The sequence below is a fragment of the Aplysia californica genome, unplaced genomic scaffold, assembly GCF_000002075.1.
Source record: "Aplysia californica isolate F4 #8 unplaced genomic scaffold, AplCal3.0 scaffold00911, whole genome shotgun sequence".
Taxonomy (NCBI): Eukaryota; Metazoa; Mollusca; class Gastropoda; order Aplysiida; family Aplysiidae; genus Aplysia; species Aplysia californica.
Window position 1 is genome coordinate 96,334 of NW_004798181.1, and position 12,544 is coordinate 108,877.

At 40.8% G+C, this 12,544-nt stretch overlaps 2 protein-coding genes across 2 annotated transcripts in view; one reads left to right on the forward strand and one right to left on the reverse strand.

Moving 5' to 3' along the window:
* The window catches only part of LOC101863701 (zinc finger protein 493), a 25,075-nt gene extending 21,910 nt beyond the window's left edge, over positions 1-3,165 (forward strand). The window contains exon 2 of the mRNA XM_013089258.2: positions 581-3,165. Coding sequence (XP_012944712.2) covers positions 581-2,988 — 2,408 coding nt within the window. The 3' untranslated portion in view covers positions 2,989-3,165. The remainder of the gene's footprint in view (positions 1-580) is intronic.
* A 7,557-nt stretch (positions 3,166-10,722) lies between these two features.
* LOC101863937 overlaps positions 10,723-12,544 on the reverse strand; it is a 9,151-nt gene continuing 7,329 nt past the window's right edge. Inside the window, exon 2 of the mRNA XM_005110575.3 lies at positions 10,723-11,034. Within this exon, the coding sequence (XP_005110632.1) occupies positions 10,928-11,034 (107 nt within the window). The 3' untranslated portion in view covers positions 10,723-10,927. The remainder of the gene's footprint in view (positions 11,035-12,544) is intronic.

Consider the following 12,544-nt stretch of genomic DNA (forward strand, 5'->3'; position numbering starts at 1 on the left):
GGGGCTCTTGGGTTCACATTAAACTTGATAATCACGATTGGAAAAGGAAAAAAAGGCATGCGTTTGTGCCATTGTGATTGGTCATTAATGTTAACCTCTCTCTCCAAAAGTCTATAAACCCTTCCAAGGGTCACGTCGGTTTAAAAGGGAGACCATTGATTTACCGATTATGGGATACAGGACGGGTCACCGGGATATTTATTAGGCGGAGACCACTGTACTGTAATATCTAGATCTAGAGAACAACCCAGAATAGGGAAAGGTGGTACGTGTTTGTTCGTCCAATGTATACCGTGATGCAGGGTGAGAAAGGCATTGATGATGATGATGATGATGATGATGATGATGATAATGATGATGATGATTTTTTGTTTCCTTAATTTCCACGGAGAAATCTTGGAGCGAGGGAGAGGCTCTTTTTCGGCTCCATTGTCAATATGCTTAGCGGCACCTTCACTCGTCCAAATAACTCCATTCTAATTGCCAGTGATGATGATGATGATGATGATGATGAATAAAAACCTACATGTAAAAACAAGGAAAGGTAGATAACGTGCGTATTTTTTGTGTCTTTTTTCAGATGGGATTCCAGACAAGCGCGCACCCTCCACACACCCAGCGACACAGCCATACCTTATGGGGGAGGATACTTTTGGGACAGGTCAAATGATTGATCAAATAGAAGTTGACTGTGTCTTGGAAGAAACCACATCTTCTTTTTTTCATGACCCAGACAAGAAAGTCTTTGATCTCCATCTCAGAAGAGAGTATGATAAGGAAATATGCAGCAAAAGTGCAGTAAATGATAGCTGTGGCCAAATACCAAAAGATTGTACTACCCCGATAAAGATGACGATGAAATTGATGGCCAATACTAATTCTATGGACCTTTCTTGCGCTCCCTCTTCTAGTGTTACAGCACCTCAGCTGCACACAGAGACTCACACTGGCCAAGACAGCGCCACTCCACCTGTTGGACTCAAGTTTGTGACTGGTAGAAGAACTAGAGCTGGAGAAAAACCTTACAAATGTGAAGTTTGTGGTTTACGGTTTGGAAATAGAAGCCAGCTAAATTCTCACAAAAGAACACACACAGGAGAAAAACCTTACAAATATGAAGTTTGTGGTTCACGGTTTGGAAATAGAGGCCAGCTAAATTGTCACGAAGGAACACACACAGGAGAAAAACCTTACAAATGTGAAGTTTGTGGTTCAGGGTTTGTGAACAGCAGCCACCTGAAACGACACAAGAGAACACACACTGGGCAAAAGCCTTACAAGTGTGAAGTTTGTGGTTCAGGGTTTTCACAGAATGTCCAGTTAAAGATTCACAAAAGAACACACACAGGAGAAAAGCCTTACAAGTGTGAGGTTTGTGGTTTAAGGTTTGGGAATGGTAGCGCCCTGAAACGACACCAAAGAACCCACACTGGAGAAAAACCTTACAAGTGCGACGTTTGTGGTTCATCGTTTGCGAGTAGTTACGGCCTGAAACAACACAAAAGAACACATACTGGAGAAAAGCCTTACATATGTGAAGTCTGCGGTTTAGGGTTTGCCCACAGTGGCAACCTGACGAATCATAAAAAAGTACACACCGGAGAAAAGCCTCACAAATGTGAAATTTGTGGTTCAGGGTTTGCCATTCGTAGGAACTTGAAACGACACCAAATTAAACACACGGGAGAAAAGCCTTACAAGTGTGAAGTTTGTGGTCTATTATTTGCATACAGAAGCGTGCTAAAGATTCACAAAAGAATACACACGGGAGAAAAGCCCTACAAATGTGAAGTTTGTGATGAACGGTTTGCACAGAGTAGCAATTTAAAAAGTCATGAAAAATCACACACAGGAAAAAAGAGTTACGAGTGTGAAATCTGTGGAAGAGTGTTCTCGCGAATGGGTACTCTTGAGAACCATAAAAGAACACATATTGTAGGGACAGGGGAAAACCCGTACAAGTGTGAAATCTGTGGAATTGAGTTCTTGCATGTGAGTAGTGTAAAGATTCACAAAAAGACACACTCTGGAGATAAACCTTACAGGTGTGAAGTTTGTGGTGCAGGCTTTGTGAACAGTAGTCAGCTAAAGACTCACCGAGGAATACACGCTGGAGTGAAGCCCTGCAAGTGTGACGTTTGCGGTGCAGGATTTGCAAATGGTGACAACCTGAAGCAACACAAAAGCACACACGATGGAGAAAAACGTCACAAGTGTGACATCTGTGAAACTACGTTCTCGCGAAAGAGCAATCTGCAGATTCACAGAAGAATACACACTGGAGAAAAGCCTTACAAGTGTGATGAATGTGGCGTAAGGTTTGCAAATGTGAACACCCTGAAGCGACACAAAAGAACGCACACAGGAGAAAAGCCTTACAAGTGTGAGATGTGTGGACTTTTGTTCTCTCACTCGGGTATTCTGAAGGTACACCGAAGAACACACACAGGAGAAAAACCTTACAAGTGTGAAATGTGTGGACTTGGGTTCTCACAGACGGGTGGTCTAAAGGCTCATCAAAGAACACACACTGGAGAAAAGCCTTACAAGTGTGAGATGTGTGGACTTTTGTTCTCTCACTCGGGTATTTTGAAGGTACACCGAAGAACACACACTGGAGAAAAGCCTTACAAATGTGAAATCTGTGGACTTGGGTTCTCACAAACGACTAGTCTAAAGGCTCACCAAAGAATACACTCTGGAGAAAAGCCTTACAAATGTGAAATCTGTGGACTTGGGTTCTCACAAACGGCTAGTCTAAAGGCTCACCAAAGAATACACGCTATAGAAAAGCCTTACAACAAGTGTGAAGTTTGTGGCGCAGGGTTTGCAAACAGTACTCAGCTAAAATTTCACAAAAGAACACACATTCGGGAATTTTTAAAAATAAAAATGAAGTTTGTGGTTCCGGTGTACGTAATAGGAACACTAAGCCACACGAAAGACAGTGGAGTGCAAAACGGTTCGTCTGAGATGTCTGCGGTGTAAGTTTTAAGTTTATGCAGTCAGTGGCAGCCTGTTTGACCATGGACAATTGTATGCAGGAGAAAATCTGTCTAGTTTCTAGTGTGAATTTCAAGATCTTAGAAAGTGGCAGAAGATTACTTGTGGCGTGTAGTTAGTAAGAAAAAGCTTTACGCATAATATTATGAAGTTTGTGGTGCTGGGTTCGTAAGGGACAACGTGTTATTATTATTATTATTATTATTATTATGATGATGATTATGATGATGATTATTATTATCATTATCATTATCGTCATTATTATCATTATCGTTATTATTTTCATTATTGTTATTTTCATCATTATTATTATCATTTATTCGACCTGTCATTATGCGACTATTTTTTTGCGTGAAATTCAAGATTGTAAATAGAAGAAAGTTGCAGAAGATCACATGCGTTGTAAGAAAAACCTTTACGTATGTGAATCGTGAAGTTTGCCGTGTAAGGTTCGCAAAGGACAGCAGCCCTCAGAGTCACAGAAGAGCAAGCGACTGGAGAAAAACTTTACAACGCAAAGGGGAAACTTGTCAAACTTTTGTTTCATGGGACTACTGATACCCGATGACAGAGACGTTAGAGGTCAAGGACAAGGGGACTGAAGATTTCTTAATGTGAGTGTTGTTAGTTACGGCTTGTTTGCTAGTTCTTAGAGTAGAGTAGGTTAGAAGGTGCCATTGGCATGTCCTACTTCTTTTACACTTTCCCTCTTGTTATTTCTGTCTGTCTGTTTTACTACATGTATTTCGATGCAAAGGGCTCTTTGGAGATGTTTTGGGTGGCGTCGGTAGCCTAGTGGTTAGGCTGCCACACCCGTAATGGTTCGACATTGAGTTTTGGGGAAAGGCTCTTAACATGAATGTAGGCTATTTCACCTGGTCTTTTCGTAGATGGACGTTTTAAAAGAAAAGGGAGGTCCAGCCACTTAAATAAAACCTTATTGTGTTGATAGGGGGGCTCATCGATAAGAGTAGGCTTCGGCCACCACCTGTGCAAAATTCAAAATTTCCTACCACCTGAAAATGTTTAATGTGTCCCGCGCGCTCATATTATGAGTTTTATAGCCTTGCACAGTTATTGTCAGCGCCATAATACACTTACCAAAAAAAAAAGAAAAAAAAAGAAAGAAACTTTCTCATCTGCCAACCTTCCTTTATGAAAATATCAGTAGATCTAGGGAATGGCCCTAGTTCGAATCCCAGACTGGGTGTTCTTTGAATTGGGGTTGTTTTGTGGAGTTTTCAAGACTCCCAACCCATTTGGCTCGGTCCTGTCGGAGACGGACGTTAAATTGTTCATTGTTCATTGTTTCAGGAAGCAACATCCCTGCACTCTGGACATGTCCATTGATGCTCCGTTGCTCTCTCCAAACTGTCGCTGAGGGTCTTTCCACTGATTGTGCCAGTGCACGTCTGGTTGAACGTTCTTCTGTTCTTTCCTGCAAGAATGCCAGATTTTCCGCTTCCTTTTTATATTCCCAAAAGCATCATCCTCTCTACGGCAGTACTGGCCTCTGCCTCCCTATCTTTCTCCTCAATCAGCTGGCGAGAGAGACATTTCAGGATCTCGACCCTTTCTGGTTGAACCGTATTGTCAACTGAAGTGGCCTCACCAGCCAATCTGTCGGCTTTTTCATTTCGCTTAACACCTGCATGGCAACGTTAAATTCGGAAGTCATCATCATCGTTGCCTTTCTCACCCTGCACCACGGTATAGGCCACGGACAAACACTTTCTCACCCTGCACCACGGTATAGGCCACGGACAAACACTTACCACCTTTCTCTATCCTGGGCTAGCCTCTTGATGTTATTCCATGTCTTCCCACTTTTCTGTACATCGATTTCTGTGATTCTTCTCCAGGTTCCACGCGGTCTTCCCCTTGACCTCTTGCCATGTGGGTTCCAATCCAACACTTTCTTTGTTATGCAGTTGCCTGACTTCCTGAGAGTATGTCTCATCCATCGTCACCGCCTTCTTCTTTTACCTCATCTCTGACTGGATGTCCCGCCTATTAAAAATAACCAAATAGTTTTCATAGGAGCATTAAACATAACCCTAACTTACACTTACAATAATTTACAGTCATTGTCATTCTATCATGTCTTTCTGTAGAAGCTGATGGAGTGGCGCAGTATTTTTTTTATCTGACATGTTAGGAATGTATTTTGTCAAAAATGTTACCATGCCTGGAAATCGCATCCAATCTTGTATTCTTTGGTGCTGGCTTGTTTGTTGTTGTTTTGTTTTTTGTTTATTTGTTTTTAGTTATGGTTGTCACCTTTGACGGATCTTGCTTTATCTCCTGTTTCAGTGAGTACATGTCGTGGGTACTTCAGCTCGGTCCTGAAGAACTCTCATTTCTTTTTGTTGAACTTCATTCCCAAAGTTAAAGCACTCTCTTTTTGTTGTTGTTGAACTTCAGTCCCAAAGTTAATTTTAAAAACTCTCATTTCTTTTGGTTGAACTTCAGTCCTGAAGAACTCTCATTTCTTTTGGCGGCGTCAGTAGCCTAGTGGTTAGGCTACCAGACCTGTAGTCGTGAAATTGCGGGCTCAGTGGTTCGAGCCTCAGCTCGGTCCGCCTGCATTGTGTCCTTGGAAAAGGCGCTGTACACTAATTTCCAAACTGGCTTTCTCCTTTTGGAGATGGCGACCTCGGTGCTTTTTTGTCGTATGTCCATTTTTTTAAACAGTGAAAATGTGACTTCTTCTTAAGCTCACCCTTTGCTATGAACTGTTTTGATTGTTATTAAAAATGGAGATACGACAAGAAAGCGCTTAGGTGGTGAGATGGACGTTAAACTGCGAGGTCCCGCCTCTTAAATAACCTAATAGTGTTGATAGGGGCATTGAACCTGTGCCAAACCATTTTCCGACTTGACCAATAATGTTGCTTTAGGAGTCTTCAACTTATAATCCATCATTACGCTTCACCAAACGCATTTCATGGGTAAAAAAAAAACAAAAACAACCCAGCCCAAGAGATGGGGCATATTTATATTATAACTTTCAAAGAGACTTAAAAATGTGATGTGGCATTTCTTTAAATCCCTATGACTGTCCCCGGGGTTTTATGCACCCCGCATAATTTAGCAAAATTTGATCATTTTTTGCTTTATTTCTGAGTATTTTTCTTTATCATTCTTTGTTAAAATGAACAGAATTGCATAATTTCACATTTTTGGGCTCAGTTTGCATAATTTCAAAAATTTTTTTGTGTGTGCATAAAACCGGGGGGACAGCTATGATTGTAAAAAGTATGGTTATATAATAATATGCATCCTTCAACATTCACTCACACTCAGAGTCATTTGCGACTGATGACAACAACAAAAAGCCACTCAAATGTTTCCAATTTCTGAGAATTTTATTGTTGATAATAGTTGTTGTAAAGGTGGGGATGGTCGATACAAAACAGGATAGACCACAGATACCTTAACCCTATCCATACGTCGTGTTTTACTATCGTATCCATACGACGTGGGGAACTCTGTGCCCCCACTTTCTAAAGAGGAAATTTACTCGTTATTCCCATCCGTACGTTTATATCAGTCTGTCAAAATGATTTTTAGAGAAATACTGAAAGTTTCAAAGAGATCCTCGTTCTAGAAGTATTCTAAAATGTGAAGAATACAACCCCGGGTACAAAATGACCCCAGGGCGTACGGATAGGGTTTATATGAAAACATACACAGGACACCAGTACGCCATGTTAATCATCTGAGCCAAGCCAAATGCAATGACTTCTTTATAAAAGAACTTTCTCGATAAATAAGCAGGTGTTTCCCTTGGCTTATAGGGCCGACAAATCATAGCCAAAACATTGAATACAAAACCATGATACCATTATAGTTGTAAAGCACATAGAGCATGCTCTCTCTCTCTCTCTCTCTCTCTCTCTCTCTCTCTCTCTCTCTCTCTCTCTCTCTCTCTCTCTCTCTCTCTCTCTCTCTCTCTCTCTCTCTCTCTATATATATATATATATATATATATATATATATAGTTTAGTAAGAGTTTTACGGCGCTCGCAACTACATAAGGTCATATGAGCGCCAGAAGATTAGAGGTGTTACAAGAGAGTAACAAATATAAACAAGAAGAAGAGGAGATAAGGACGATAGATGTTTGATAGGAAAGAAGAAGCAGACCACACCAGAGCACCCGCCAACCACCCACACGCACACACATATATATATGTATAGCAATAATATGTTGACAGAGGTAACTTAATCTATAAAGAAAGCACCAGAATTTCTTGTGCTTTGTTTTAAGCACCCAGAATATCATTTGTAGCCGCACAGAGTGTAAAGTCGTGAAAAATAAAGGTCTCACAGCAGAGCGAAATCAACCCAAAAATTAACAAATAAATAAGGGCGTGTGTCCACCTATCCGCAGATCTGCTGTTTTAACCCATAAGATAAGATGAGATAATACTTTACTATCCCAGAGGGAAATTTTTCTTGGCTGCACAGGAGGACCCTAAAACTAGTAAAACTCATGCAGGTATATAATACATAAATTTTTTTAATCATATATTACCCTAATTCAAATTCAATATGAAAAGAAAAGTAAAACTGACAAAATGTAGGCCTACATATCACATCAGACGCATCATTGAACCACATGCAGGAATTTAATTACAAGACCTTTAGAGTTATTTTATAGATACATACTCGAAAGAGCAATACACATTGATGCTTATTCTGACAATAGCCTTATGCTAGATGTTAAAAAACTTCTTTTACATTTATATATCTTTTTAACTTTGCTTTTAGAGGTACATAACTGCCGTTGCGTGATCTTACAATTTGCGCGGAAAGGTGGTATGATACGTCGTTTATAATGCTGTTTATCTTTTTTATACTCGTGGTGTTATTTATTTCATCAATTCTAGTAAAATCATATCCAGAGATCTTGCTGGCTTTCTTATGGTTCTGTCGAATTTTTCTTTATCTTTCACCCTACAATTCCCAGCCCAGCAGCAAATACGAAATAATATGCCTGCTTTCAATCATAGAATGGTATTTTAAAAAAGGGACATAATCTTATTATCGACACGAAAACTTTTCAAGGAACTTTCTTTGATTTACTTTTTTTATGCAGAAAAGTAGCGTGGGGATGCCAGTCAAGCTTGTTATCAATTGTTATTCCAAGATATTTGTACGAACTTATCACCTCCACCTCCTCATCTGTAATAAATAGTGGCTGCAACTGGTCTATTTTTTACTCTTTACATAAACGTGTGTAATTCAAGAAAAAGTACAGGATAGTTCTTACAATTTACATGTCAATTATGGAATCACACACAAGGGATGTACCAGTGTCAGGGTTCAGTTTTGGTGGAGCCTAGGGCTGGGCAATGAGTCGCTTTAGCAAAATTCGGATATGTTAGTGCACCTCTTCGCGATTAAATAAATGTGTTTTGAGCCGCTTCGGTAAGTGGATTTGAACCACTTCGAAAAACGGGTTGGAATCACTTCAACAAATGGGTGCACCCACTTCGGGAACCGGGTCAGGAAAGAGAGTTTAAGAGTCTGAATTCGGATGATATTTCATTGAGAATGATCCGGTTTATATCCGGATTTTGCCCACCACTAGTGGAGACGTGCTCTAACATAACTCATTTAGATCTATATTTTTAAAAAGGTAGGAGCAACATCAAATTAAATTACATTGCGTTGTATAAACAAAACAAAAAAAAGAAAAAAAGAAAAACAACAAATCAGAACAATTAAAAAAAAGTAGCACACCAATATATTAAAACACAACAAAGAGGGAAAAATTAAAGACAAACAGCGAAATAAAAAGTAGGTAATTTAATGTACTAATATTCTTCGCATGAAAATAACAACACATGGACCCCTTACAATTATCAATATACATGTTTGATAAGTTATGACGTAGCTTTGTTTTTTTTTGTTTTTGAAAAATGTAAAAATCGCGGCCGCGTCAAACGCACATGCTGGGTTTTAAAAAAATAATCATTTTTGAGTTTCCCGAAACGTCAAGATTATTTTCTTAATGCAACTCTTTGAATTTGAATATTTTTAATAATCTTACGGTTTTCGTAGACCAGATAGCACATAAATGGTTTCTGAACTCAAAGTCTTAGTAACTCAAAACGGCCAAAAATGTCTGACAGAACTTTATAATTCTAATGTAGCGAGCAGTCATAAAACTATATCGATCACTAGAGAATTTCATAAATTTGACCACAAGCACAGGTTACATGACCTATGGCATGGCCATGAGCTTATAAATAGGGAAAAATAGTGAAATCGTATAGATTGGGACATCCCAAGTTTTATTTTAGTTTTGACTTCCATCTCAGAATGGACCAAGCCAAGTGGGAATTTTGAGCAAAGTGCCTTTCCCAAGAAACACACCGTCGGACTGAGTTTAGATGCACATTGCATGTACCTGAGGCATGATATATATATATTGTTTTCGCTCCCATTCCAGCAACTTTCAAATGTTAAGCAATCTATGCAGACTCTTCTCCTTTTAATTAATTTAAAGAATGTTGATCTAGATCTAGTCTCACTGAGAAGGCTTTCACGGGACACTAGGTCTTTTGTTTGAGGCTTTTTCACTCTTTTCCCACTCTGACCACTTTCTAACTTGAGTGTGTGGGTGGTTGGCGGGTGCTCTGGTGTGGTTTGCACCTTCTTCCCTATCAAACATCTATCCCCCCTTCTCCTTTTTTATGTTTGTTACTCACTTGTATAACCTGTAATCTTCTGGCGCTCATATGACCTTATGCAGTTGCGAGCGCCGTAAAACCTCTACTAAAACTAAACTAACTTGAGTGTGGCCTTCTACGTTCCCTTTAATTTGTATTGATTCTGTTAGGGAAGTAATGCCCATTCTCTTTTTATGCAGGGTCTTACCACCCCCATAAGAAGCATGACATTAAATTGTGCACCTTTCTCACAGGTATTGTATTGGGAGAAACTTCTTGCTGTAAGACTTTTGGGGACTTCTGCGCTTAAAAGTGGCAAAGGAAATTTTTACCATTTTGTTGTGTTCTTTTTAATTCTTTGAAAAGAACTAGACCTACCGTTGGTTTCGTCAGGATCTTTTTTTGATTTAGTGACCTTTTCTTGCCAGCAAAATCTGTCCCCGTCGTTTTATACAAGAAAAAGTCTGAAATTATGAAAACTGAGCCCAAAGATGTGAAATTATGCGATTCTGTTAATTTGATAAAATAATAATGATAAAGGAAAATAATCAGAAATAATGCGAAAAATGACCAAATTTTGCTAAATTATGCGGGGTGCAAAAAACCATGGGGACAGAAAAAGTAATGGCATTTCTTTCCCAAAAAATGGGGAACCCCAAATGAGCTTGCAGTACCCCCAGTGTAGTAGGAACTGAAGTCTTTTATGGTGGCGTCCGTGGCGTAGTGGTTAGGCTCTCGGACTCGCAACCGTAAGGTCGTGGGTTCGAATCCCGTCAAGGGCCTGACGTTGTGTCCTTGGGAACGGCACTTTACACGAATTTTCCTCACTTCACACAGGTGGGAATGGGTACCCGGCTATAGACAGCGAAAGATCTTGTAAGTTTGTTAGTGTTTGAGCGCTTCATCAGCTGCTTGCACTGTATGCTTCCCGGGAAGCTGAGAATGTTTCGGAGTGTCCTATGGTCTGCTGGGGTAATAATATAGTGTAAAGCGCATAGAGCCTGCTGTTGAGCGGGGATATGCGCTATACAAATGCTATTTATTATTTATTATTATTATAACGACTAATGCTATTTATTATTATATTATTCTCATATTCAGGTCCCTCTGTTTAAGTAGTACTTGGTTGTTTTTCTTTCAAAAGAAGTCTGAATTCCACTAAAGAAAAACTTGGATCTTGAGAATTTAATAGAAAAAAACAATGCCCGAACAATGCCCCCCCCCCCCCCCCCCAGCTCTTCTCATCCGTCGTGGCTGTGGTGCCTTTGTCCGTCGTCTTGGCCTCCGTCTGTCATTTCTGATAACGCTCCCTCTTCTTCTTTTGAGCTCTCATGATGGCACGTCTTTCCTATTTTAAAAAAAGGGAGAAAAAAAGAGCTTTCTTTAATAAAGACAGTAGTTGTAACTTTTAAATTTAGTATTGTAAGATGTCTTTTATATTATTAAAATACAGTATAACACGGATAGGTCGAACACAGAAGACTCGAAATCACGCATTCGTCGAAATGTGCCTGCGGACCCGGTTCCCCCCCCCCCCTTCTTTATCTTTGTAAGAACTACAGAACCCTTGAACTACCGAGGCCGGTCCCAACGAATTCGAGCTATCCGTGGTATACTGTATTAGTTTGTTGTTGAAGTTTTGATCGTTGTGAATATTTTGTCCAAATGTGTATGCCTACATCATCTGTATTAATTTTGTTCAACATTTTCAGAAGTTTGTTTGTCAGTTGTATTGTAATGTATTATGTTATCAGGGTCCCAAAAATGTTTTTTTAAGCAATGAAAATGTTCAATATCATTATTATTAGTTCCCGATGTATGTAGATCTGTCTAAACATCTATATATATACTATAGATATAGGGTCTATATAAAGTGTATCCGTCCGCGCATGTCTGTGCATGTGTACGTGCATGCGCTCGTACGTACTCCTACTATTATGCCCTCGTACGTACTCCTACTATTATGCCCTCGTACACGCTCGTAAGCCCTCGTACGTACTCCTACTATTATGCCCTCGTACGTACTCCTACTATTATGCCCTCGTACACGCTCGTAAGCCCTCGTACGCGCTCATACGCACTCGTACTTGTACGCACTCGTACGCACTCGTACGCGCTCGTACGCACTCGTACGCGCTCGTACGCACTCGTACGCGCTCTTACGCACTAGTACGCGCTCTTACGCACTCGTACTTGTAGTACGAGCAGGTACGAGCGCGTACTAGTACAAGCGTGTACTAGTACGAGCACGTACGAGTGCGTACTACAAGTATGAGTGCGTACGAGCGCGTACGAGTGCGTACTAGTACACGAGCGCTCGTACTAGTACGCGCTCGCACGCGCTCGTACTAGTACGACCTCGTATGCGCTCGTACGGGCCCGTACGTACTCGCACGTACTAATACGCGCTCGTACGCACTCGACGAGCGCGTACTAGTACGAGCAGGTACGAGCGCGTACTAGTACGAGCAGGTACGAGCGCGTACTAGTACGTGCACGTACGAGCGCGTACTAGTACGAGCACGTACTAGTACGAGCGCGTACTAGTACGAGCGCATACGAGTGCGCACGAGCACGTACTAGTACGAGCGCGTACTAGTACGAGCGCATACGAGTGCGCACGAGCACGTACTAGTACGAGCGCGTACTAGTACGAGCGCATACGAGTGCGCACCAGCACGTACTAGTACGAGCGCATACTAGTACGAGCGCATACTAGTATGAGCACGTACGCGCTCGTACTAGTACGCGCTCGTACTAGTACGCGCTCGTACGCGCTCGTACTAGTACGCGCTCGTACTAGTACGCGCTCGTACGCGCTCGTACTAGTACGCGCTCGTACTAGTACGCGCTCGTAC